Below are 23716 nucleotides of genomic sequence, written 5' to 3' on the forward strand. Positions count from 1 at the left end.
TTTCTGGATTCCAGTCTAGGGAGAAGCAGGGGTGGGACAGGACGGGCTGGATTCCAGTCTAGGAATAGTATGAGGATACTGGGAGTAGTATGAGAATATGAACCCCCTCCTCTCCCCAGTTGGGCCTCTTCCTTGCAGTGGGGCGCTCTTGGCCCCTTGCCTGCCAGGACACAAACACACCATGGCCCGACAGCCCAGATGTTCCTGGGCAGGCTTAAATTACAGTCCACTGCCCTTTGTCCCCGTAGGTACTACACTTGTGCCTGTCAGAATGCGGGGCTCATTTTGGGTTTGTAAAATAAAGGGCACTGGAGCCCAGGACCCAGACTGTGCCCTCTACAGAGCCAGGTTCTGTTCAGGCCCCAGGGCTGCATAAGGTGTTCTTTGTGCCGGGGATGCCTCCGGGGCCGGGTGTTGGAGGCGGGCCCCCAACCCAGAGCTAGTCCCTGACCACTGATGCCAAGAGGTTGGCTGTGGATCAAGGGTTGAGGGAACCCTCAAAGCCTGCGTTACGGACCAGACCCTCACTCCCATCCTGAAGCCCCGCCCCTCCCCCGCCCGGCATTACTCAAACTTGCTAAAAGGGGCTTTCATTAACCACGCCAGTCTGAAAATTCAGGCGGCTCTCCCCGCCCCTCCAGCCCTGGGGGCTTCAGGAGGGTCTGGGCTGCCTGCCAGCCCCGACAGTCCCCAGACTTGGGGGTGGGGTGGGGAGGCGGTGCTGTTACCCTCTGCTTCCTGCTAGGTTTCCAGCCCGGAGTTTCCTCAGGCCCCGGCCTCCCCCGCTCCCCACCCTGCTCTTCCTTAACCCTTTCCTCCGGGGAAGGAGTGGCACAGGGCCGGTTCTCTGCCTCTTCGGGGAGGGCTGGGAGGGGCGCGGTGGGAGGAGCTGGGAGAAAGTCCCCGAAACCGAGCCCCCTCTCCCCCACCGGAACGCCCCTCCTTCCCCTTCCTCTTCCTTCCACCCAGGAAAGGGGAACGTGGAAGGAAATTAACTTTGACCCCTGATTCTGGCTTCGGGCCTAAAACTTGGGTGGAAGGCGGAGGTTTCCAGGACCCTCTCGCGCCCTCCTCCCGCCCTGTCGCCCCCTCCTTCGGCCCTCCGCGCCCCTTCAAGCCACTAGGCAGACGGAGAAAGGGTTCATCCTGCAGGGGCTGGCGCAGTGGTGAAAGGGGAAGGCTGGGGGCGGAGGGAAGGGCGGCGGGAGCCCGAGTGGTCCCACCCCCAGCTGCAGCCCCTGGCAGGAAGAGATTGTCGCGGGAGCCGCCGCCAAAAGGGACGGAACTCGGGCGGACGGGCGCCGTGGCCGTGGCTGGTGGGTCCGTAAGCCGAGAGGACCAGGCTGAGGCGGGGGGCGCGCCGCTCGGCGGAGGGGGCGTGGCCTGGACTCCTCCCGCACCCCGCTGGGGCGCCTCCCGCGCTGGGACCCGGTTGACACCGTCGGCGCCCTTCTTCCAGGGGCGACGGGGCAGCCATGCTCCTGTCCGGGGGCGACCCTCCGGCGCAGGAATGGTTCATGGTGCAGACCAAATCGAAGCCCCGGGTGCAGCGGCAGCGGCTGCAAGTGCAGCGCATCTTCAGGGTCAAGCTGAACGCCTTCCAGAGCCGCCCAGACACCCCCTACTTCTGGCTGCAGCTGGAGGGGCCCAAGGAGAACATGAGCAAAGCCAAGGTAAACAGCTTGTCCCCACCCCCACCCGCCCCTTCCAGCCAGATACCTCTCGCTCTCCCCTGCCCGGGGGAGACAGGGGTCCCCAGAGATCCCTCGACCTGGATTCGGCACTATGGCGGGCAGGTAGTGGGCCAACGTCCTGCCTTTCCAGATCTGCAGGCTTGACTCCTTCCCTCTGGTTCCTTTTTTTCTTTTCTGCCTCACCCCTCTTTTGCGTGTCACTTCTGTCCCTCAAGTGCGCTGCGAGACCCTCCATGGTACGTGTTCCCTCATGAGCCTTCCAGCATCCACAGCCTGCTCCTCCATCTGGGGAACAGCTTAAGGTCCTTCTATGGCCTCTGCAACACTTCTTTGTTCTCCACCAAGACACTGGAAGGCCCAGGTCCTTCTGTCTCTTTTTACGTCTCCTTAAATCCTGGGTTGCCCCTTGGAGGCTCTCAGAGTGCTGGACTGGAGGGGCCCTTAGAGATGCTTCTAGAGCAATGCAGGCATTTTACAAATCAGGCATTGGGGATTGGAGAGGGTAAGAGGCTTGCCTGAGCACACAGTGTCAGGTAGGCAGGAGGGTGGCAGGTGCTGGGACCAGAACCCAGGGCTCTGGGCTCCCTGCCCCACACTCTTGATGCCCTAGGTAGCCTCTTGCAGGGGCTGGCGCGGGCGCGCCCGTGTGTGTGCGCGCCCGCGTCCGTGCACAGCTGCTCTGGAAGGCAGCCGTCCCTGGGGATGGGTGGGAATCTTGGAGGAGGGCTGTGGGCTTTCAGATGAAAGGGCCTGCTGTGTGGGGCTGGGCACTGGACAGGCCAGGTCACAGTGTACCTCTCTTGCATACTCCCTGGCTTCTCTTAACAAGGTTCTCTCTGGCCTCCAGTCATGGCCAAGGTCTCCCTCTTCCCCCAGATTCCCTTATCTTTTCCTAGTAGGAATGCTACAGTTTCTTCCCTGGGCCCCAGGCCATTCGCTTCCTGTGTATCTCTCACCCCTGCACCCTGCCCAACACACACCCCTTCCCCAGCTGGGTCTGTACCAATATCCTAATTGGTCAAGGCCATGGGTGGGGGAGCCCAGAGTACACTGGCGAGTGGCAGGCAGGCAGGCAGGCAGGCTGGAAAGTTCCTCCCTCAGCCCCTCCACTGAGTTGCTTGGTCAGCAGTTTTTCCAGTTCTGACAGAGGTGCTGGGGGGTGGGGGGAGGGGTGCCTGCCCAAAGAATGGATTGGCAGGCACCCCTCAGATTCAGACTTTTCAGTAGCTGGAATAGAGTTGGTTAACAACAGCAACCTTTGGGGGTGTTTTGGGTTCTTAATCTTTTTATTAATTTGAAACACAACAACTCACGCTTTTATGGGATTTGCACTTTCAGAGGTGCCCAGCTCCCCTGCCCCCTGCTTAGATCCCAGATCAGATTCTCTAGGCCTGTCTGCTCCTGCTCCTACTGCTGCCTCAGGGTTCCTTGGGCCACTGATCCCTCCCTTACACTCCAGGCCCTGCTAAGGTAACCAGTGGTTCCTTCAATTCCCCCACCCTGTCACCTCAATCCTCTTTGTCTTCCTTTGGGGAAAGGCCCTGTTTAAGATGGAGACAAGGTGAGGGGCTTCTGGGTAACTCCCTCTCTTATTGCACAGAATTTGCAGAATGGAGAGATAGTTGGAGGTTTGGAGCAGGGGAGCAGGGTAGGTGGGAAGATAAGGCTCTGTCCCAGGAGTCAGGAGATCTGGGCTTAACCTGCTGTCACCAAGCTATGTCTGGTGTGGCAGAGAGAGTTTGAGATTGAGGTTTGCTACTCTCTAACTGGGTGACCTGGGGCAAACAATTTACTCTCTCTTGAGCTTATTTCCTCATCTATAAAATAATATAACACCCACATCACAGAGGGATTGTGAGTCAGCTGAAATAATGCATGCTTAAGCACGTTTGCAGATGTGGAGAGCTATGGGGGATAGATGTCAGTTATTATTGTATAACTTTGAACGAGTGCTTTTGTTTCTGATTCTGGGTCTCCTTGTTTGTAAAGTGAAAAGCTTAAATTAGAGTAAGAAGATTAAATGCTCTCTAAATTCCAGCAATCTGATACATGACAATTTCTCAAGTATAAGGATGTTTTGTGGCTTCCATGGGGAGATGCTGTGGCTGACCCCAATCCCGGCTGCAGGGATATAGAATCCTGCACTTTGATAATGTCGTACTATGCACAGGCCACCTGGCAGAGAAGACCTAGCGAGATCGGAGACTGAAGGATGGGAAAGGGGTGAGCATGGGGATGGCTGGCTTGTGAGGGGAGGGGAGGTGAAGGACACAGGCTTATATCTGGAGAAGGAACTGGGTATGTTTCTAAATTATATGCACTGGTTTTTCAGGAAAATCTCTGTAGAACTCGAGTGCTTTTACTTTATTTATTTAAAAAAATTTTTAATGTTTTTTTTTGATGTTTATTTATTTTTGAGAGAGAGAGAGAGAGAGAGAGAGAGACAGAGCGTGAGCAGGGGAGGGGCAGAGAGAGAGGGAGACACAGAATCTAAAGCAGATTCCAGGCTCTGAGCTGTCAGCACAGAACCTGATGCGGGGCTCAAACTCATGAGCTGTGAGATCATGACCTGAGACAAAGTTGGACACTTAGCCGACTGAACCACCCAAGCGCCCCTCAAGAGTGCTTTTAATTGTTATCTTGTAGTGGGATTTAAGAAATAATGAGGACAGGGGCACTTGGGTGGCTCGGCTGGTTAAGTGTTTGACTCTTGATTTCGGCTGAGGTCATGATCTCATGGCTTGGTTCTTGAGAACGAGCACCACATCAGGCTCTGTGCTGACAGTGCAGATCCTGCTTGGGATTCTCTGTCTCTGTCTTTGTCTCTGCCCCTCCCCTGCTTGGATTCTCTCTCCCTCTCTCAAAATAAATAAATAAACATTAAAAAAAGAAATAATAAAGACACTGCTGGAAATCACCTTCCCAGGCAGCAAAAACAAACACTGGGGTAGCCTCACCTCTCTAAGGTGAAATCAACAAGTGGAAAGGAGGGTTTTAATAGTGACAGAGTTGCCCAGGGACAAGCCCTGCTCAGCGCTCTGTTCTTGGCAACAATGTGAGGAAGGGTTGAGCACAGAGAGGAGAGGTGACATTTCACTTTTCCCCTTTTTGGAGATGATGGAGGGAGATGAGGGGGAGCCAGAGACTGGGTTCAGGGAGCTGTGGGACAGGGCATGATTTGCTGACTTTTGGTTTGGCTTGTCAGATGGAAGCCGATCTGTCCCTGCTCCACACTGAGCAGTAACGTGTAAGTTGGTGGCCAGGGGCATGCTGGAGCTGGCTGCTACTTAACCCACTGTTAAAATTTCAGGAAGTTTGGAAGCCAGTGGAGTCCCATTGGTAATTTGAAATTAGCCATGGTGGGAATATTTATGCCACAGAAACTGTCAAATGCTACAAATCATGTCTATCCCCCCACCTGGCTGATTGCTAAACACTTCCTGGCACATCTAATTGTGTTTTGGGCAACCGATCCTTCTCCCTTTTAAATTTTTATTTAAAAGAGTTTTTGTTTAAAAATGTGTTTGAGAGAGAGAGAGAGAGAGCACTCGAGCAGGGGAAAGGGGCAGAGGGAGAGGGAGAGAGGATCTTAAGCAGGCTCCATGCTCAGTGCAGAGCCCAACTCGAGGCTTGATTCCACGACTATGGGATCATGACCAGAGCTGAAGTCAAGAATCGGATGCTCAACCGACTGAGCCACCCAGGAACCCCTTCTCCTTTTTTTAAAACTTAATTTTTTCTTTTATCAAAGTAATGCACAATGTAAAAGTCAATAGTTTTTAAAAAGCTCACACTAGGACACCATGATTGCCTGCCTTGTCCCTCCCAACTCCCTCTTTGGTGCTCTTCCTTGTAGGCAGTATTGCCTTTAGCATTTCCTCATCTCCACATTCCTAAAAACATATATAGGTACTGTTATATTTTGACTAATCAATTTTAGACATTTTTTAAAAAAATCTTGTATTTATTATTTATTTATTTATTTGTTTATTTATTTATTTATATTTTTATGTTTTACTTTTGTTTTTATTATTTTAAATGTTTATTTATTTATTTTGGAGAGAGAGAGAGAGAGAGAGAGGGAGGGAGAAATTTAATCCCAAGCAGGCTCTGCATGGTCATCACAGAGCCCGACTCTGGGCTGGATTCCATGAACTGTGAGGTCATGACCTGAACCAAAATCAAGAGCTGGATGCTCAACCGGACTGAGCTACCCAGGAGCCCCTTATTTTTTATTTTGAGAGAGAGAGAGAGAGAGAGAGAGAGAGAGACTGAGAATTAGGGTGGAGGAGAGGGGCAGGGGGAGAGAGGGAGGGAAGCTGACACAGCCTCCATGTTCCGCGTTAAGATTTTATTTTGATATAATCTCTACATCCAGCATGGGGCTTGAACTCACAACCCTGAGATCAAGAGTCACATGTTCTACCGACTGAGCCAGCCAGGTGCCCCAGTTTAAGATACCTTTTGACATACCATTATTGTAGGTGAGCCTTTAGTCCCTTATATCACCATCCCTTCTTTTTTTCTCAGTATAGTTCTATTTCAGTTTTCTCTCAGACCTGTATTTACTGTTTGCATCATTATGCCTGTGCAAGCATCACACGTATTTGAGCACTGCCATGTACCCTGCTTATGTTTTCTTGCTTTTATTTCAGTGACGTTAAGAACTCCTTGTTTTTTTAATGTACTTGTTTTTCTTAGTACCTGTAGCCAATTCTAACAACTTCAGTGGCTTCTCACTACAGTTTTCTAGGTGGTCAGTCTATGGCTTCAGGATGTCCTTGCAGTTCTAGATGTTTTCCTGGAGACATCCTTCTTTCTGTCTAGCCAGGACTACACAGTTTTCTTCCTAGACTTCAATTTGCTGTCATTCTTGGCAGCCCTTTGCGTTTTTTCTTTGTTAAGTGCATTATTTCCTGGACCGAATGCCTTTCTCTTTCTTGGGTTGGTGGAGCACGTCCACCAGTTGCGTCGTAAGTTAAAAAGATGGTGCAGTGCATGGGGCTCCTGGGGTGGCTCAGTTGATTGAGCCTCCAACTCTTGGATCTCAGCTCAGGTCTTGATCTGAGGGTTATGAGTTCAAGCCCCACGTTGGCTCCATTCTGGGTGTGGAGCCTATTTAAAAAAAAAAAAAGAAAAATAAGTAAAAGATGGTGCAGTGCTGAAGAATATACTAGTAACATGCTTGCCTCTTGAGTCTTACCCTCCAGTCTGAACTAGTTGTCCCCCGTGCCTGACGATGCTTTTGGTCCTAAAACAGTGCCTAGCAAATAGTGGGTGCTCAATGATGATTTGCTGAATGATGAATACATTCTGAGATTTCTCTTCACCGTCATCCTGGAGATTGTCTTTGCTTTCTTCGTCTTTCGGATCTCCTTTCTTAGTTTCCATTGTTGATTCGCTGGAGAATGCTCTCCAGCAGCTTCCTGAGAAAGGGTTTACAGGAGGTAAAATGTTGGAGGAGGTAAAATGATATGCATATTTGCATATCTACATTGCATAGCTGAAGGTCGCTTGATTGATAGTTTGGTTGGTATTGAATTATAAATGGAAAATTATTGGTGAGATCGGGCCCTGTTTCGGGTGAGCACGAGCCTTGCATCGAGTGACCATGAGCCCCACTTTGGGTGAACTCTGCTTCTCTTTCTCTCTCTATGTCTGCCCCTCACTCACTTGCACCTTCTCTCTGTCTCAAATAAATAAATAAATGGAAAATTATTTTCCTTCAGAAGTGTGGAGGCATTATGCCATTGATTTCTTGCTTTAGGGCTTTGGAAGCTCTTTAGGTCCCAGGTCCTTTGTGTGTGAAGTGTTTTCTCTCTGGAAGTATGTTGTTTTCCCCACTGTTTTGAGGTTTCTCAGTGAGACTCCTCTGTGTGGGTCTGTCTTCATCCATCATTGCTTATTATTGCTATATTCTGGGGGCCTGTCTATCTGGACACTCGTGTTCTTCAGATCTAGACAGTTTTCTAGATTGGTGACTAGATTGACTAGATTGGTGACTAGATTGGTGATTGGAAAGTTGGTGACTTTCCTCCTTGTGTTTTCTCTGTTCTCCTTTTCTGGAACTCCTTTTTAGACATTAATGTCCCAATGTACTGGCCCAATGTACTTTTGCTTATTTTTTTCTCCTGTTCTCCAATTCTGACTTTTTGCTCTGTTTTCTGGAGAATTCCTGAAGTTTATCGTCCAAACTTTTTATTGGGTCTTCCATTTCTGCCGTTTTATATATATGTGTGTGTGTGTGTGTGTGTGTGTGTATATATATATATATATATATATATATATATATATATAATGTATATATTATATATATACATACATATATACATATTATATATACATTATATATATTATAAATATATATTTATAATATACATATATATTAATGTTTATTTATTTTTGAGAGAGAGAGTGGAGAGAGTGTGCACTCGCACTCGTGCTAGTAGGGGAGGGGCAGAGAGAGAGGGAGACAGGATCCAAAGCTGGCTCTGCTGGGCTCTGCGATGACAGCAGACAGCCCCAATGCAGGGCTCAAACCCACAAGCCGCTAGATCATTACCCAAGCCGAAGTTGGACACCTAACTGATTGAGCCACCCAGGCGCCCCTGCCATCATATTTCTAATATCTAAAGTCATTTGTGGGGGTACCTGGCTGACTCATTCGGTGGAGCATGTGACTAATTCTCGGGGTTGTGGGTTCAAGCCCCACATTTGGGTGTAGGGATTACTTAAGAATAAATTTTTTATTTTTAAAAAAAAATTTCTAATGTTTATTTTCGAGAGAGAGAGAGAGAGAGAGTGGGGGAAGGACAGAGAAAGATGGAGACACAGAATCCAAAGCAGGCTCCAGGCTCTGAGCGTCAGCACAGAGCCTGATGTGGGGCTAGAACTCAGGAAATGTGGGATCATGACCTGAGCTGAAGTCAGTCGCTTAACTGACTGAGCCACCCAGGTGCCTCAAGAATAAAGTATTTTTGTAAAAAACCACTTATGTTTTTTGAATTCTCTTTTCAAAAATAACACCGTATTCTTGTTTAATGTGTGCAATGTTCTTTATCATCTCTCTGAGACAGCAATGGTAGTAAACTTTTTTTTTTTTTTTAAAGTAGATGCCATGTCCAGCATGAAGCTCAAGGCAGAGCTTGAATTGATGTCCCTGAGATCAAGACCTAAGCTGAGATCAAGAGTAGGAGGCTTAACTGACTGAGCCACCCCGGCGCCCCAATAGTAAACTTTTTAAAGTTTTCTTCTCCCTCCCGAGTATTTCAAATTGTTCCCCACCCGTTTGTGTATGTTTTCTGTATATTTATTTCACATTAGAAGTTTTCCTTATCTATCATGATAATCCTTGCTTGAGGCTGACACTTGTTGATTTAGAGCTTGGTTGTACAGAGATCTGAGGGCACTGTCTGTTAGGAAACTTGTTTGGTGATCTTTAGGTCTTGGCTCTCCAGCTGGCCAGATTTCCAGAATGTATTTCTCTTATTCTCTGTCCTGGCTGCTAAATCGCTGAATGGGAAGAATGAGTTTCTTGGCATTCAGCTTTCATTGTAGACTTCATTATTCATCTCTCCTCCCTTCCTTCATGTTTTTTGTATGATACCCACACCCTCAAGTATGGCGATCCACCTCTAATTCTGGGACCTTGTTTCCCGCCGTCTAGAGAACAAACCTCACAGCCTTTGTGTAGGGGGGCAGTTGGTCTCCCGTCTCGAGCTGCTCTTCAAACAACTTGACCTCAGTCTGCCTTTTTATTTATTTATTTTAGTTTAATTATTATTATTATTATTATTATTATTATTTAGATCTTATTTTTAAGTAATCTACACCCAATGTGGGGCTCAAACTCACAATCCCAAGATCAAGAGTTGCATGCTCTACCGACAGAGCCAGCTAGGAGTCCCTTGGTCTGCCTTTTTAAAGGTTTCCCATCACTCTCAATTCCAGAGTTTCTTGGTGCTGCCATTTTCTGAGCCTTTTGACTATTCTGCAGGGTAATTTGGGGGTGGTTCTGGACAGCAGACAATGAATGGTAACTGCCTTAGGAAAAAGGAGATTTCTAAGTCAGGTGTTAATTGCTAGAACACCTTGATCAAGTATAGACCAATATTAAACTGTTTCGTGTTACTGTTTTTATTTAACTTACTAATTGACAGAGGACCTGTGGACACTGAGCAATGTATTTTGACAAATACACAACTCTTTTTCTGTGCTTATTTTGTTCCTGCCTCTTCTCTCCTTTTTTCCTTCTGGAGGAAAAAGATTGGGGTGGGCTTTAAGCAGGCAGATTGCTCCAGAATTTTCTGGATGTCATTGCCTGTTGTTTCTTTACATTTTCTTGCTGTAAGGTACAGACGGCACTATGGTTAAGACCCCAGACTTTGGAGTCAGAGTGCCTGAGTATCCCAGCCGACAATCTGTTTAACCTTGGACACGTGCCCTTCCTTGCTCGTCTAAAATGGGGATGATAGCAAATTCCTTATAGGGCTGAGAGACAAATAAATGAGATCATGTGTCTAAAGAGCCTGATACACAGTAAGTATTCAATAAATATTAGTTCACACTTACTATTTGGAAAACAATCTTAGTTTTTATATACCTGTTAGTTAAAAAATATTGAACAGTGAATGGCACAATAAATATTTTCAGCTCTTTGCACAAAGAGAAAGAAACCACCGACAATCTTCTTCCTCAGCACCTCTCTTCATTTCTACATGTTGTTTTCAAGTAATCGGAATATAGGGTGCTGGGGTGGGGATTTGTTAAGGTCTATGACAGTTATCCTGCGCCCGGTCAGATTCACCCTCGCCAGACAGTGGACCAGATGAGGTTCTTGGTGGGAGGGGTTGGCTTGGGGTGTCTGTCAGGTTTTGAGCTGGTTTTGGACTGATCGAAAAGGGGTTAGACCTGGGCCTAAGCCTAGGTGTATTTTAGACCCTTTGGGGAAGGGGCTGGAGGTCTGTGGCCTGGTCCTGGTGGAAGAGGTAAACATAGGCCTGAACGGGATGGCCAGGGTACCGAGCAGAGGGGCTGGAGCCATCTTCAGGATGGCTTTTGGTGATCTAAGAGGGAGCCTTTGTTCCCTGTTAGGGGGAAACAGGGAGAGGGGTGACCTTCAGAGACACGGGGATGTAAAGGGACAGGAGGGACATGAGGGCAAATACAGTTGACATGGGTTGACTGATTAAGAGGGAGAGCCCACGCTCCCTTGGAGCTCATGGGGGTCATGCTGGTGCAACTCAGCCATATTGGGGAGAAACCCAACCTCGTCCATCCCAGTGACTGCCAAAGACTGAGTGGTTGAGCCCTGTAAACATGAGGACTTGGTCTGCCCAGAGAGCCAGAGGCCTTCCTTTTGGTTCCGCCACTGTGCATGTCTGCGGGGTTCTCCTGGATGCTGGCCCAGTGACTTACCTCCTCCTCTGTTCCCTCTGGGCAACAGAGTTACCATGGTTACAGGTACAGGTTGTGCTAGAGACCTTCTGGAGGGGGATTAAGCCAGAATCCCACAGGATTAGCCTATAGTCACTCTGCAGTCTGAGGAGGTAGAAAGAACTCTGGTTTCGGAGTCAGACACATGTGGGCTGTGGTCCTGGTCCATCGCCCTCTAGCTGTGTGCCCTTGGGCAAGCTACACAGCCCCTGCTGGGCAAGCAAAATGGGAATAGGATGGGCAGACATCAGGCTAAGCGCTTCCTTCATATTAACTCATTGAAGCTTCATAATAGCCTGATGAGGTGGGAAACTGTTGTCCCCATTTTACAGATGAGGAATCCAGACACAAGGAGGGGTAAATAACTCGCCCCCTGGTCACATAAGTTCCTGGCACATGGGGGATTCTCAGTAGTATGCAATTCCCCTCCCCTAGCTGTCTCACAGTTCTAGAATGCCAGGGTAGGACTGGACCCTAGGGGTATGTCACTGTCACTTAACCTGCCATCTTACAGGGGAAAAGACAGAGGCCCTGAGAAGAAGGTAAATTTCCCACAGTTGACCTAACCTGTTGCAGTCAAGTTGGAACCAGAATCAGGTCCCTCGACTCCAAGCCTAGGTGCTTCCCCCTTCCCCCCCAGGCCTCCCTCATTCAGTCAGAGAGCTCCCTGAAAAGAAATGAGTGTGTGAGGAGGCAGGCCTAGAGAGAGGGGCTGGCTGTGTGTGGGGGGGGAGGGGGGAGGGTGCAAGCCAGTGGCAGGCCCATAAAGGAATGACTTCCTTTGTGTTCTCCCCACTGTGACTTCAGGAGTATCTGAAGGGCCTGTGTAGCCCGGAGCTGTGGAAGGAGGTTCGCTACCCGCAGGCCCTGCACTGCGCCTTCCTTGGGGCCCAGGGCCTCTTCCTCGACTGCCTCTGCTGGAGCACCCTGGCCTACCTGGTGCCTGGTCCCCCCGGCTCCCTGATGGTGGGGGGACTGACCGAGTCTTTCATCATGACCCAGAACTGGCTGGAAGAGCTGGTGGGGCGGCTGCGCTGGGGCCCTGCCGCTCTGCTCACCCCCCGGGGAATCTGGGAGGCTGAGGTGACCAGGGCTTTTGGGGCCCTGGTCTGGATCCGTGGTGACCAGTATGCAGGGGATCTGCTGCAGCTGCCCCCAGCGGTCCAAGAGCTGCTGCTGAGCCTGGTGCGGGACGCTGCAGGCAAGGAAGACATCATCGAGTGGCTCGGCCGCATCGGCACCTCTGAGTCCTGCCCTGACCCCGAGGTGCTGATCTGCCCTCCCCACCAGCAGAAGGAAGGCCCGGCCATGGTGTCTGTGGGAGACGGTCCTGGGCCCTTCCTGGAGGTGGGGACTCTCCAGAACAGGAGCCCAGAACATTCAAAGAGATTAACCAGCCTGGGAGCCACCAGGGCCCTGGTCTCGGGCACCCCAGGCCAGAACACACAGCAGGAAACAACCAGCCAGCTGGTAAGGTAAGTTCTGAAGAATCAGTTTGGTTTCTCTAGACCCTGTCCCTGTTCCCCCCTGCCCCACGGAAATGGTTTGAGATTTACCTGGCCTAACCACCTTTCCAACAAACTTGGATTTCCTCCAGGGTCGATTCCAACAGCCAAGGTAGTACCGACAGTGCTCGAGAGGAAGGGCCCGCACAAGCCACCAGCAGCCAGGACTCTGCAAACCACACACAAGCCCCGTCACAGCAAAGGCAGGTCCAGAGAGTGGAAGATAAACGCCCCTTCCAGCCTCCCGTGTCAGCCCTGAGCATGTGCCCGCCCTGGAAGGCCTGGACCCCGGGGCCAGCGTTTGGGCCCTTGTGGCCAGGGGCTATCGCCGCAACCTTCTGGAGGATCAATGAACTGCACTCTCTCCACCTGGCCTGGCTCCTGTCCCAGGCATGCTTCAGTTTTCCCTTCTGGCAGAGGCCCCTGGGCCCCATTCAGTTCAAGCTACCAGGGCAGAATCCTTTGCCTTTAAATCTAGAGTGGAAGCAGAAGGAGCTGGTTCCTTTGCCCAGCATGGAAAGCCCAGACTGCAGACCAGATGGGGGACCAGGAGGAGATGCAACCCTACAGAATTGCCCGAGGCCAGAGACCCCCCAAAAAGTCATGAGTTTATTGGTGGTCTCAGGGGGCTCAGGCGTAAAGGACAAGACTAGCCCAGGACTTCCACAGATAGGGCCCCCCTTGACCTCTGCGCCCCAACTGCAAGCTGGAAGCGAGCCAGGGGATCAAGGAAGTGTGCAGTGGGATTGTAAGGGGCCAGAAGAGGGCCCTTCTGTACTGCCAACAGGACAAGGTGTGCCTACAGCTCACGGGGGGTCCGTGGCTCAAGAGGGGCTGACAGTTCAGTCAGCACCCGATGCTCAAACAGTGCCTGAAACTCTCGAAGTGCCCGTGGCTGCGGCAGTGCCCACAGCTCAAACCCCACCCACAGATCAGGGGCTGCCTGCAGTCCCCAAAGTGCCTACAGCAGAGATGATGCTGGCAGTCCCCACAGAACCTTCAGCTCTCAAAGTGCCTTCGGTTCCGACAAAGCCAGCAGCTCAAGGGGGGCCTGCAGCTCAGAAGGCAGCCGTGGGTCAACCGGCATCAGCAGCTCAAATCGTACCTGCGACTCCCAAAACTGCCACAGCTCAGAAAACGCCTGCAGCAAAAATGCCACCTGCAGCAAAAACACCCAAAGCTCAAACTGGGCCTGCAGCTAAAACAGGGTCTATGGCCCCCAAGGGACCTGTGGCCCCCAAAGCACCTGCAGCTTCCAAAGCCTCCAGAGGCCCCAAAACACCTGCATCTCAGAAGACGCCCACAGATCCAGGGCCAAGCCTGGATGCCGCCAAACTCCTGAACGAGGTGCAGCCTTCGTCAAGGGGCAATGCCTCCTTGCCAAAGGGCCATGGGGAGTCCAGAAGGCAGGGTCCTCAGTCCAGCAGCACCTTGACTTCCGGTAGTCAGCACCAACCTCAGATGGAGGGGCTCCTGGGGGCTTGGGAGGGGGCCCCGAGGCAGCCGCCTCGTCACCCACAGGCAAACAGCACAGTGACCAGCTTCCAGAGGTATCACGAGGCCCTGAATACACCCTTCGAGCTGAACCTGTCGGGGGAACCCGGGAACCAGGGGTTACGGCGAGTGGTCATTGATGGCAGCAGTGTGGCCATGGTGTGAGTAGCTACAGGTGTGGCGTGGGCTGGGAAGTCTGGGGAGCTGGGGCAGGGCATCCCCGGGTGGGACAGAGCGTGGGCATCCCCTTGGTATGTGGGTGACATGGGTTCAAATGGGGAAATGATAGGATGGAAATGGCAATGGTGGGTGACTGGGGCATGGTAGGAATGTGCACGGAATCATGCAGACAGTCCTGCCAAGGGACGTTTCTTTCTCTCTCTTTGATAGAAACAGAAACAGGCTCACAGAGGTAAGGCATCTGGCCCAAGATTCCAGAGCCTCGTAAGGGACCTGGCTGGCCTTTGAGTTCAGATCTGTCCACTGCCAAGGCCCTTGCTCTTCCCACCGCAGCCCGCCTGTCTCACATAGCACAGCGTCTATCAACCCCAGGCCAGCTACCAATGTTTAGCCTGAACCTTAAGGCCCGGCCCAGGTGTCCTTTATGGAGCTTTTCCTGAGTGTGCCAATCAATCCTTAGAGACTGTCCTCCTGCATTGTGCTTACTGCTCTACACATGCTAGCATAAATGTGTGCAAGACCACTGAATTTGTCCCCACGGGACAGTAGTTATCTGTGCTGAGCACACTCCTGGCCCACAGTAGGTGGAATGAATGGTTGTTTGCTTCTGGCCCTGACTTAAGTTCTTTGGGTGCAGAGGTTGCCTTCTTTTTCCTGTTGCCCTGGAGTTTCCCGCACACACACACACGCACACACGCATTCACCCCACACGTGTGCACACAGCTGATCACATGCACATAGCCCCTGACATGTGTGCATACACACGCACACGCAGAGTAGGTGAGTGAGCCCAGTAGGTGCTTACAGAATGTTCGATGATGGAGGAGAGGGAGAAGGGCATTGCCGGTTGCTGATGCAGGCATGTGGCATTGTCTGAGGGAGGAGCAGAAAGGCAGGGCCACTCGTCAGGAGGAGGCTGCTCACTTCCCACCACCCCCCACAGGCATGGCCTCCAGCACTTCTTCTCCTGCCGTGGCATTGCCATGGCGGTGCAGTATTTCTGGAACCGGGGACACCGAGAGGTCACTGTGTTTGTACCCACCTGGCAGCTGAAGAAGAACCGGAGGGTGAGAGGTGAGCTGTCCACTGCCCACCCCCTCCGCCAGCCCCTGCAGCATCACCAAGCTTTGCCTTTCCCTGCCTCTCTGTCCCTGCCGTGGCCTCTTCCACTTCGCCCTTCCTCTGAGCATCTCTGTCTTCTGTCTTTCACCTCCAGAGAGCCACTTCCTGACGAAGCTGCACTCCCTCAAGATGCTTTCAATCACCCCCTCCCAGCTCGAGAACGGCAAGAAGATCACCACCTACGATTATAGGTGTGCCAGTCCCAGGCCTTTCTGGAGGGTTCCAGGGGCTGGGCTGGTGTGTCGGGTGGAGTCCAGCCTCACCTGCTCTGGGGAGATGGAGGCCACCATGTCAGAGGGTCATGTCAGAAAGGATGGCGTGGTGCACAGGCCCTCTGTAGGCAGAGGGAGGCACACAGTGAGGAGAGGGCTCCAGGATCGGCTCTACCCAAGGCTAAGGGGGATTCCTGACTTTGGGACTCTCCAGCTCCATTCCCTCAGTCTACAGGCTCTCTGACCTATGGGCTGGATCCCACTACTTTGGATAGGACCCGCCCAGGTGACTCCTGGTGCTTCCAGTGAGCTGCTTGCCCAAGTGACTGATTTGGGGCCTCGGTTTGGGCTAAAGTTCAAGTCTCCAGGAACTGCTTCAGTTTTTTTCCTCCCCCCCAGCCCTGGCACTGGGAGGAGGTATGTGTGTGGCTGTATGTGGTTGGACCCCTGGCAGGGCTCTGAAAATGGAGTTAGACTGGCCTTGTCTCCTCGCTAAAGCCCCAGTACCTCCCTATTTCCCTACATGTCAATCCTAAGCACCTAGTCCCCAACATGGCTGCAGGACCAGAATGCACAGGGGGAGCCTGTGATGCTGCCTCTGTTGGGGCAGGGAAGGCCCTGCCATAGTCACTGGGCCCAGGCTGGAGTCTGTGTCCGGTCTCGGCTGCAGTTAGGCACCTCCTATGCTGGCCAATGAGAAGTTCTGTTCTTCCCCACTTTTCTCAAGACCTGGCATCCATTCAGCTGGAAGGGCCAGGCATGGCAGCTCAGGCATCCCTCCTTCAAGAGCTAGGCCCCCTGGTAAGGTCTTTAAGCGCCTCTAAAATTTCGGGTCTGGGTTTGAGGGAAAATGGTTGTTCTGCAAAGGTCCCCTGCTGGGCACTTGTGGAATAGCATGCTTGGGGCCGCCGGAATGGCAACCTTTCGGGGAATGCCGAGAAGTAGGTGGCCTTTGCTTTCTTTCCTGGTCACAGCCCTCTTTCAAGGAGAGGTGATCCTTGGAAAAGTGGATTTGTTTATTAAGGTATGTGATTTTATATATGTTTTATATGTATATACATACATACATTACATACATATCGGTGTATGTATGTAGTGTGTATATGTACATATGGATGTATGTATGTATGTCTTGGCATGTATGGGAATGTGGTGCATTGGTGAAGAATAGTAATGGAACATGTGTGTGCATGCTGTGTGGCAGGCACCGAGGTAGGCACTTCAGTGTACTGTTTGTCTCATTCAGTTTAATCCTCACAGCAATATAGGGTAGGTATTTTATGTCCATTTTGCAGATGTGGAAACTGAGCTAGTAAAAATGCATGTGTGAATGTGGGCGAGTGTGCAGGTTTCAGCGTGTGTGTCTGTGCATGTGTATGTGAATGCCTGTGTGCTAGATAGGGGCGTGTGTTTGTATCTGTAGATGGGGGTGTGCATCCAAGTTCACCCTCCCGGGGGCTAGTGATCCCGGATGGCTGCACAGACGGACGAGGAGATGGGCTCCTGAGCCCTGGCTCCCCGACCACCAAGGGCAGCATTTTTGTTCAGCACATCTCCACGTGAAACTGCAAGTTCATTTTCCCCAAAGAGCTGGGAAGTAAGGGTTTCTGGGTGGCTAGCAGCAACCCCTCTCCCTGCAGGTTCATGGTAAAGCTGGCAGAGGAGACAGACGGCATCATTGTCACCAATGAGCAGCTCCACATCCTGATGAATAATTCCAAGAAACTGATGGTCAAAGATCGGTGAGGTGATCCCAGGGACTTGAGCTGTTCCTTCCCCGTGGATGGATGTCAGCCAGCCCCTGGCAGGGGGTGCTGGGCTTGGGAGAGGGCCCTTAGAGCTGTGCTCACCAGACGTTGGTCTCAATTCCTGTTCAGACATCTGGGGGTTAACGGGCTGTATGAATCAAGGGCTCCTCTATGACCATATCTCCTCTCTCCTGGGTCCAGCCTACTGCCCTTCACCTTTGCGGGGAATCTCTTCATGGTGCCGGATGACCCCCTGGGCCGTGATGGCCCCACCCTGGACGAATTTCTGAAGAAGCCAAACAGGTAATGGGCCAAGCCTCTGCTGCCTCCCAGTTCCTCTTGGGACTGACCAGAAACTTCTCCTTGGTGCTAACCAACATTTGTCTAGTGCTTAACCATGAGCAGAGTGATTCGATTTTTCAGGCTTACGGTTTTACAACATATTTTTAAAAAATATTTATTGATTTTTGAGAGAGAGAGAATGCATGTGAGTGGGGGAGGCAGAGCGAGAGGGAGAGAGAATCTTAAGCAGACTCTGCGCAGAGCCTGACACGGGGCTGGAGCCCATGAACCGTGAGCTCATGACCTCAGCCAAAACCAAGAGTCAGACACTCAGCTGACTGCGCCACCTAGGCGCCCCAACCTCTACCACATATCGATGCATCCATAAGCCACTTACAGTATGGTTTTGCAGCTTTACAGTTTTGCACATGTGCATCTTTCCACAGTTGGCATTTGTACTCAGCATTTTATGGCTCCCCACCCCCCGCCCCGCCCAGATACATGCCATGTTAATTCATGTGGCTCACTTTAATGGCTGTGCGGTATTCCATTCTAGAAGTACCCAGGGGATTTATCGAATCTCTTGTCAAGGGCCGTTTGACATTTTCCATATTATGCTGTTGGCAGCAGTGCTCCAGGGGACAGCCTCATTCTTGCTGCTGTGGGAATAAAGGGAGCTGGGCTAGGGGAAGTACTGTGGAATTTTTTCCATATTTATTGTCTCCTTGGATTCTCACAACCTGGGTTAGACATACATGACTTCTGTCCTGGACCAGGTTTGCAGCAACTCAGACGGTCTGGCCTCCTCCTGCTCTGAGCTGCCTTACTGCCCCTCTCTTCCTAGTTCCCAGCAGAGAATGGTGGTAAGGACCTTATGGACAGGGCATTGCTTTCTGGACCGGGTCCCTCAGTTTCATTTCCCTGGTTTGAGAAAAAGTGCTGTGGAGGTTTGTCTGCTGTGCCCTCTCTCAAGTGCCTTGTCAGGCCGCCTTCCTTCTTGACCTCCCCCTGGCTTGCTCATCCTAGGGACAGGTTGGAAGTGCCAGTCATCTAACTCGTACCAAGTCATTGGCTTAGAAGTGGTTGAAAATGTTGCTTGGTCAACAAGGGTTTGATTGGGTGAGGCTTCGCATATGGATGAATCCCCAATATGGAGGCCTGGCACGTGCTGGAAATAGAGGAGGTACCTGCGGGCAGGGTCCTGATGGAGGCTCTGGCGCTTGGCCCAGCCTCAGGGGGACTTAGCAGTGGGGTGAGGCTCCGCAGATGTGGTTTCCCCATTGGGTGCCCCTCCCCTCCAGCAGGCCCCTGAGCCCCTCCGCTCTGCTCTTCTGGTATAGGCTAGACACCGACATCGGCAACTTCCTGAAGGTGTGGAAGACACTTCCTCCCAGCTCAGCCAGCGCCTCTGAGCCAAGTGATGGTGCTGACCCTGCACCTCCAGAGGGTCTGCAGAATATGGAAGAAGTCCGGGAGGAGAAGGAGGAGAGGCAGGACGATGAGCAGAGGGAGGGGCAAGGGGTGCAGGAGCCGCCTGAAGAAGATGCCCTGGACTCCTCACTGGCATCAGTGTTCAGGGCCGAGTGCCCTTCCCTTTCAGAGGAAATCCTCCGGTGCCTCAGCCTCCAGGACCCCCCTGACGGTGCCCTAGACATTGATCTCCTGCCGGCGCCAGCGTCTCCCTACCTGGGCATCCCCTGGGACGAGAAGGCTCCCTGCCAACAGGTTCTTGCCCACCTGGCCCAGCTGACCATCCCCAGCAACTTCACTGCACTCTCCTTCTTCGTGGGGTTCATGGACTCCCACCAGGATGTCATCCCTGACTATGAAGCCCTCGTGGGCCCCCTGCATAGCCTCCTCAAGCAGAAGCCGGACTGGCAGTGGGACTGGGAGCATGAGAAGGCCTTCTTGGCTCTGAAGCGAGCCCTGGTGTCTGCCCTCTGCCTGACGGCCCCCAACACCCAGCTGCCCTTCCGCCTGGAGGTGACAGTGAGCCAAGTGGCCCTCACGGCCGTTGTCTATCAGGAGCACTCGGGGAGGAAGCACCCTATAGCCTATACCTCGAAGCCCCTCCTTCCTGATGAGGAGAGCGAGGGCCCCCAGTCAGGGGGAGACAGCCCCTATGCGGTGGCCTGGGCCCTCAAACATTTTTCCCGCTGCATTGGAGACACCCCAGTGGTCCTGGACCTTTCCTACGCCTCCCGGGCCACTGTGGACCCTGAGGCGCCAGAGGGCCGCAGACTTTCCAAAGCATGGTTGATCCGATGGTCCCTCTTGGTACAGGACAAAGGCAAGAGGGCCCTGGAATTGACCCTTCTCCAGGGCCTGCTGGGGGAAAACCGACTGCTGACGCCCGCGTCCTCGATGCCTCGCTTTTTCCAGGTTCTGCCTCCTTTTTCCGACCTGTCCACTTTTGTCTGCATCCACATGTCGGGCTATTGCTTTTACCGTGAGGACGAGTGGTGTGCTGGCTTTGGTCTCTATGTCCTGTCTCCCACCAGCGCTCCTGTCTCCCTTTCCTTCTCTTGCTCCCCGTACACACCAACCTATGCCCACCTGGCGGCCGTGGCCTGTGGCCTGGAGCGCTTCGGCCAGTCCCACCTCCCTGTGGTTTTCCTCACGCATTGCAACTGGATCTTCAGCCTCCTCTGGGAGCTCCTGCCCCTGTGGAGGGCTCGAGGCTTCCTCTCCTCGGACGGGGCCCCGCTACCTCACCCGAGCCTGCTGTCCTACATCATCTCGCTCACCTCTGACCTCTCGTCCCTTCCGTTCATCTACCGAACCTCCTACCGGGGCTCCCTGTTTGCTGTGACAGTGGACACCCTGGCCAAGCAGGGAGCACAGGGGGGCGGGGAGTGGTGGAACTTGCCAAAGGACGTGCCGATCCCTGTAGTATCTCCTCACACCATGGGCAAGAGGCCTGACTTGCTGGCATTACAGCTGAGCGACAGCACTCTGGCCGATATCATCGCCAAGCTGCAGGCGGGGCAGAAGTTGTCTGGCTCCTCACCCTTCAGTTCTGTCTTTAACTCACTCAGCCTCGACAAAGAGAGCGGCCTGCTTATGTTCAAGGGGGATAAGAGGCCTAAGGTCTGGGTAGTCCCGAGGCAACTCCGGAGGGACCTGATTTTCTCCGTGCATGACCTCCCCCTGGGCGCCCACCAGAGGCCCGAGGAGACCTACAAGAAGTTGCGTTTGCTGGGGTGGTGGCCCGGGATGCAGGAGCATGTGAGGGACTACTGCCGAAGCTGCCTGTTCTGCATCCCCCGAAATCTCATAGGCAGTGAGCTGAAGGTTATCGAGTCCGTGTGGCCCCTCAGGTCTACCGCCCCCTGGTCCAACCTGCAGATTGAGGTGGTGGGCCCAGTCACCATAAGTGAGGAGGGCCACAAGCACGTGCTGATTGTGGCCGACCCCAACACCAGATGGGTGGAGGCGTTCCCCCTGAAGCCCTACACGCACACGGCAGTGGCCCAGGTGCTGCTCCAGCACGTGTTTGCCAGGTGGGGCGTTCCCGTGAGGCTGGAGGCTGCCCAGGGCCCCCAGTTTGCTCGGCATGTCCTGGTGAGCTGTGGGCTGGCCCTGGGAGCCCAGGCAGCCTCCCTGAGCAGGGACCTCCAGTTCCCCTGCCTGACCAGCTCAGATGCCTACTGGGAATTCAAGAGGGCCCTCAAGGAGTTCATCTTCCTGCACGGCAAGAAGTGGGCGGCTTCCCTGCCCCTGCTGCACCTGGCCTTCAGGGCCTCCTCCACCCAGGCCACGCCGGTCCAGATCCTGACGGGGGATGAAGTGAGGCTGAGCGAGCCCCTGTGGTGGGAGATGAGCAGTGCCAATATCGAAGGGCTCAAGATGGATGTCTTCTTGTTGCAGCTCATTGGGGAGCTGTTGGAGCTACACTGGCGGGTGACCGACAAGGCTAGCGAAAAGGCAGAGAATAGGCGTTTCAAGCGGGAGAGTCAGGAGAAGGAGTGGAATGTGGGCGACCAGGTCCTCTTGCTGTCGCTCCCCAGGAACGGCAGCAGTGCCAAATGGGTGGGCCCCTTCTATATCGGGGACCGGCTGAGCCTGTCTCTCTACAGGGTCTGGGGCTTCCCGACTCCAGAGAAGCTTGGGTGCATCTATCCCAGCAGCCTGATGAAGGCCTTTGCCAAGAGCGGCACACCCCTGTCCTTCAAGGTCTTAGAGCAATGACCGGGGTGCCGGGAGAGCCCCCACTCCAGGGTCCTGGGCTTTTGCTGCTAGGCCTCCCCCAGCCTCGAGAAGTGGTCTCATAGCCCCCTGGGGGCCTCGGTTGTGCCTTTTGCGGAGAAGTCAATTCACAAAGCTTTGCTGAATTGCCTTGAACTGGGGATCAGCGTCCCTATGGAAGCATCCCCAGTTTGGGATATCGGGAGAGTCTGTCAAAGGCTGTGAGATATGGGCCTCTGGCAGTTTTACCCTGGGGGGCAGAAAGTCCCCTTTTTAAGGTAGGCCAGGCTCATTGTCTTTCCCCGGGTATCCTCATCGTCCTGTCACACGTGTGCAGGTACATACACACGTCCCCCCAGAATGTTACTCCTGCCTGTCCTAACGGTCAAACGGTGTTGGCTCTGGGCCTCAAAATCGGAACCACATTCCCTTATCAAACAGAAATCTCGAATATGGACTCTTCCCCTGAACTGTCCACCTGGGGACCTTTTGCTCTTCTCGCTGTCACAGCTGACCCAAGTCCATGAGGGCTGTGGAGAGGCAGCCCATTCCCAGTCTCACAGCCACCTTCCTCAGGCCAGCCTAGGCCTGTCCAGTTGTCGAGGAGGGACTGTCAGTTCTGGGCCCAAGGCTCAGAGCTGGGGTAGAAGTACGGCCAGCCACATAGAGCATCCCGATTGTCAGCAGGGGAAGGGCAAGGAGAGACAGCCTACCTCAACTGGCTCTAGCCAACGAAGACAACCCGTCCCCTGCTTCAACGGCGTCAACCAGAACAGGAATCAAGGATCTCGATGCCGAGTGTGGCATCTCTACCTGACAGGCTACTTCAACTAGACCGAGGGGCCCAGGCCTCTGTTTGAAGGGGGCAGGGCGTCTGAAATGAGCAGTGCGGCACGCGGTGAGGTACTGGCACGGCTCTACTTTCCAACCCTGCCCCAAAGCCCACAGCCCTCTCTTCCCATGTCTACTGTACCCCGTATCCCCAGACCCCGCACAATGTGTGACTGCTTTGGTTGGATCGTCCCCTTCCCCTGCACCTGCCTTCTGTGTAGAGCAAAGCCCAGCTCCCTCGCGGCCACTTCCTGCAAAGATCATCTTGTAGGGACAGTGAATTCCTCATAGGTGTGTGCACTTACACTCGCCCTCTGAGTGGCTGCTGCTTCTGCTGACTGTAGTTTCCTGGTGAAGGCTAGCACTGTGTCACTCTTGGGGGGTGGGGGGGGCTCTAAGTAGTTTTATTTTTCCAAAGCTGAGCCAGACTCCTGGCCCAGCTCAGGTTGCCAAAGCGCTTGGCATTGCTAGAGCCAGAGTAGGACCCACCATCGAGTCCAGTTTGCTTGTTTCACAGCCAAGGTGAGAGGCCCGGAGGGGAAGTGACGTGCCCAAAGTCACACAGCTGGTTCGCTGGTGGCTGAATTGGGACCAAGACTAAGCTTCCTAGCTCTCGGTTCACCCTAAACAGGTTTCTGGCGACAGGTTCAAGGGAGAGACTCCCTCAGAGCCGTATCCCATCCCCCATCTCCCAGTTCTTGTAGACAAACTGCTTCGTTGTTGCCCTTAAATCATTTCCAGCTGTTAATCCTGTCCAGGAGAGAATGGTTGGGTGACAGCTGAAAAACTGAAAGGTGAGCTGTGGGATTGTTAGCAGACACCTTCTTTCCTCCTCTTTCCCCTTTTCTCCCCCTCTTCTCTGCTTCTCCCTTTAGTGGTATGCCCAGCCTCCTCCCTCCCCATGCGGTACCCACATCCCAACTGCCCTCCTCCGCCCGCTCCACGTGTTAACCACATTTATGGTCTTATATCCTTTTATATGATTGTTTTTCATTCGATTTGTCAATAAACGGATCCGAATGGAA

General features: G+C 52.8%; 1 protein-coding gene across 1 annotated transcript; it reads left to right on the forward strand.

Moving 5' to 3' along the window:
* The first annotated feature begins 905 nt into the window (after window positions 1-905).
* On the forward strand, window positions 906-23716 carry NYNRIN (NYN domain and retroviral integrase containing). Its single transcript, XM_053889308.1, has 8 exons — window positions 906-1673; window positions 11937-12604; window positions 12727-14289; window positions 15252-15382; window positions 15525-15621; window positions 17283-17384; window positions 17592-17693; window positions 19013-23716. Exons 1-8 carry the CDS (start codon window positions 1476-1478, stop codon window positions 21861-21863), a joined length of 5712 nt encoding a protein of 1903 aa, XP_053745283.1. The 5' UTR covers window positions 906-1475; the 3' UTR covers window positions 21864-23716.

Source organism: Panthera pardus, unplaced genomic scaffold (assembly GCF_024362965.1).
Source record: "Panthera pardus isolate Hobbes unplaced genomic scaffold, ASM2436296v1 HiC_scaffold_24, whole genome shotgun sequence".
Taxonomy (NCBI): domain Eukaryota; kingdom Metazoa; phylum Chordata; class Mammalia; order Carnivora; family Felidae; genus Panthera; species Panthera pardus.

Bases quoted from the DNA above. Each gene is read 5' to 3' on its own strand.
- NYNRIN (XM_053889308.1), top strand. From the start codon at position 1,476: ATGCTCCTGTCCGGGGGCGACCCTCCGGCGCAGGAATGGTTCATGGTG. The intron at 1,674-11,936 runs GTAAACAGCTTG...CTGTGACTTCAG, and splicing joins AGAACATGAGCAAAGCCAAG to GAGTATCTGAAGGGCCTGTG. The intron at 12,605-12,726 runs GTAAGTTCTGAA...GATTTCCTCCAG, and splicing joins ACAACCAGCCAGCTGGTAAG to GGTCGATTCCAACAGCCAAG.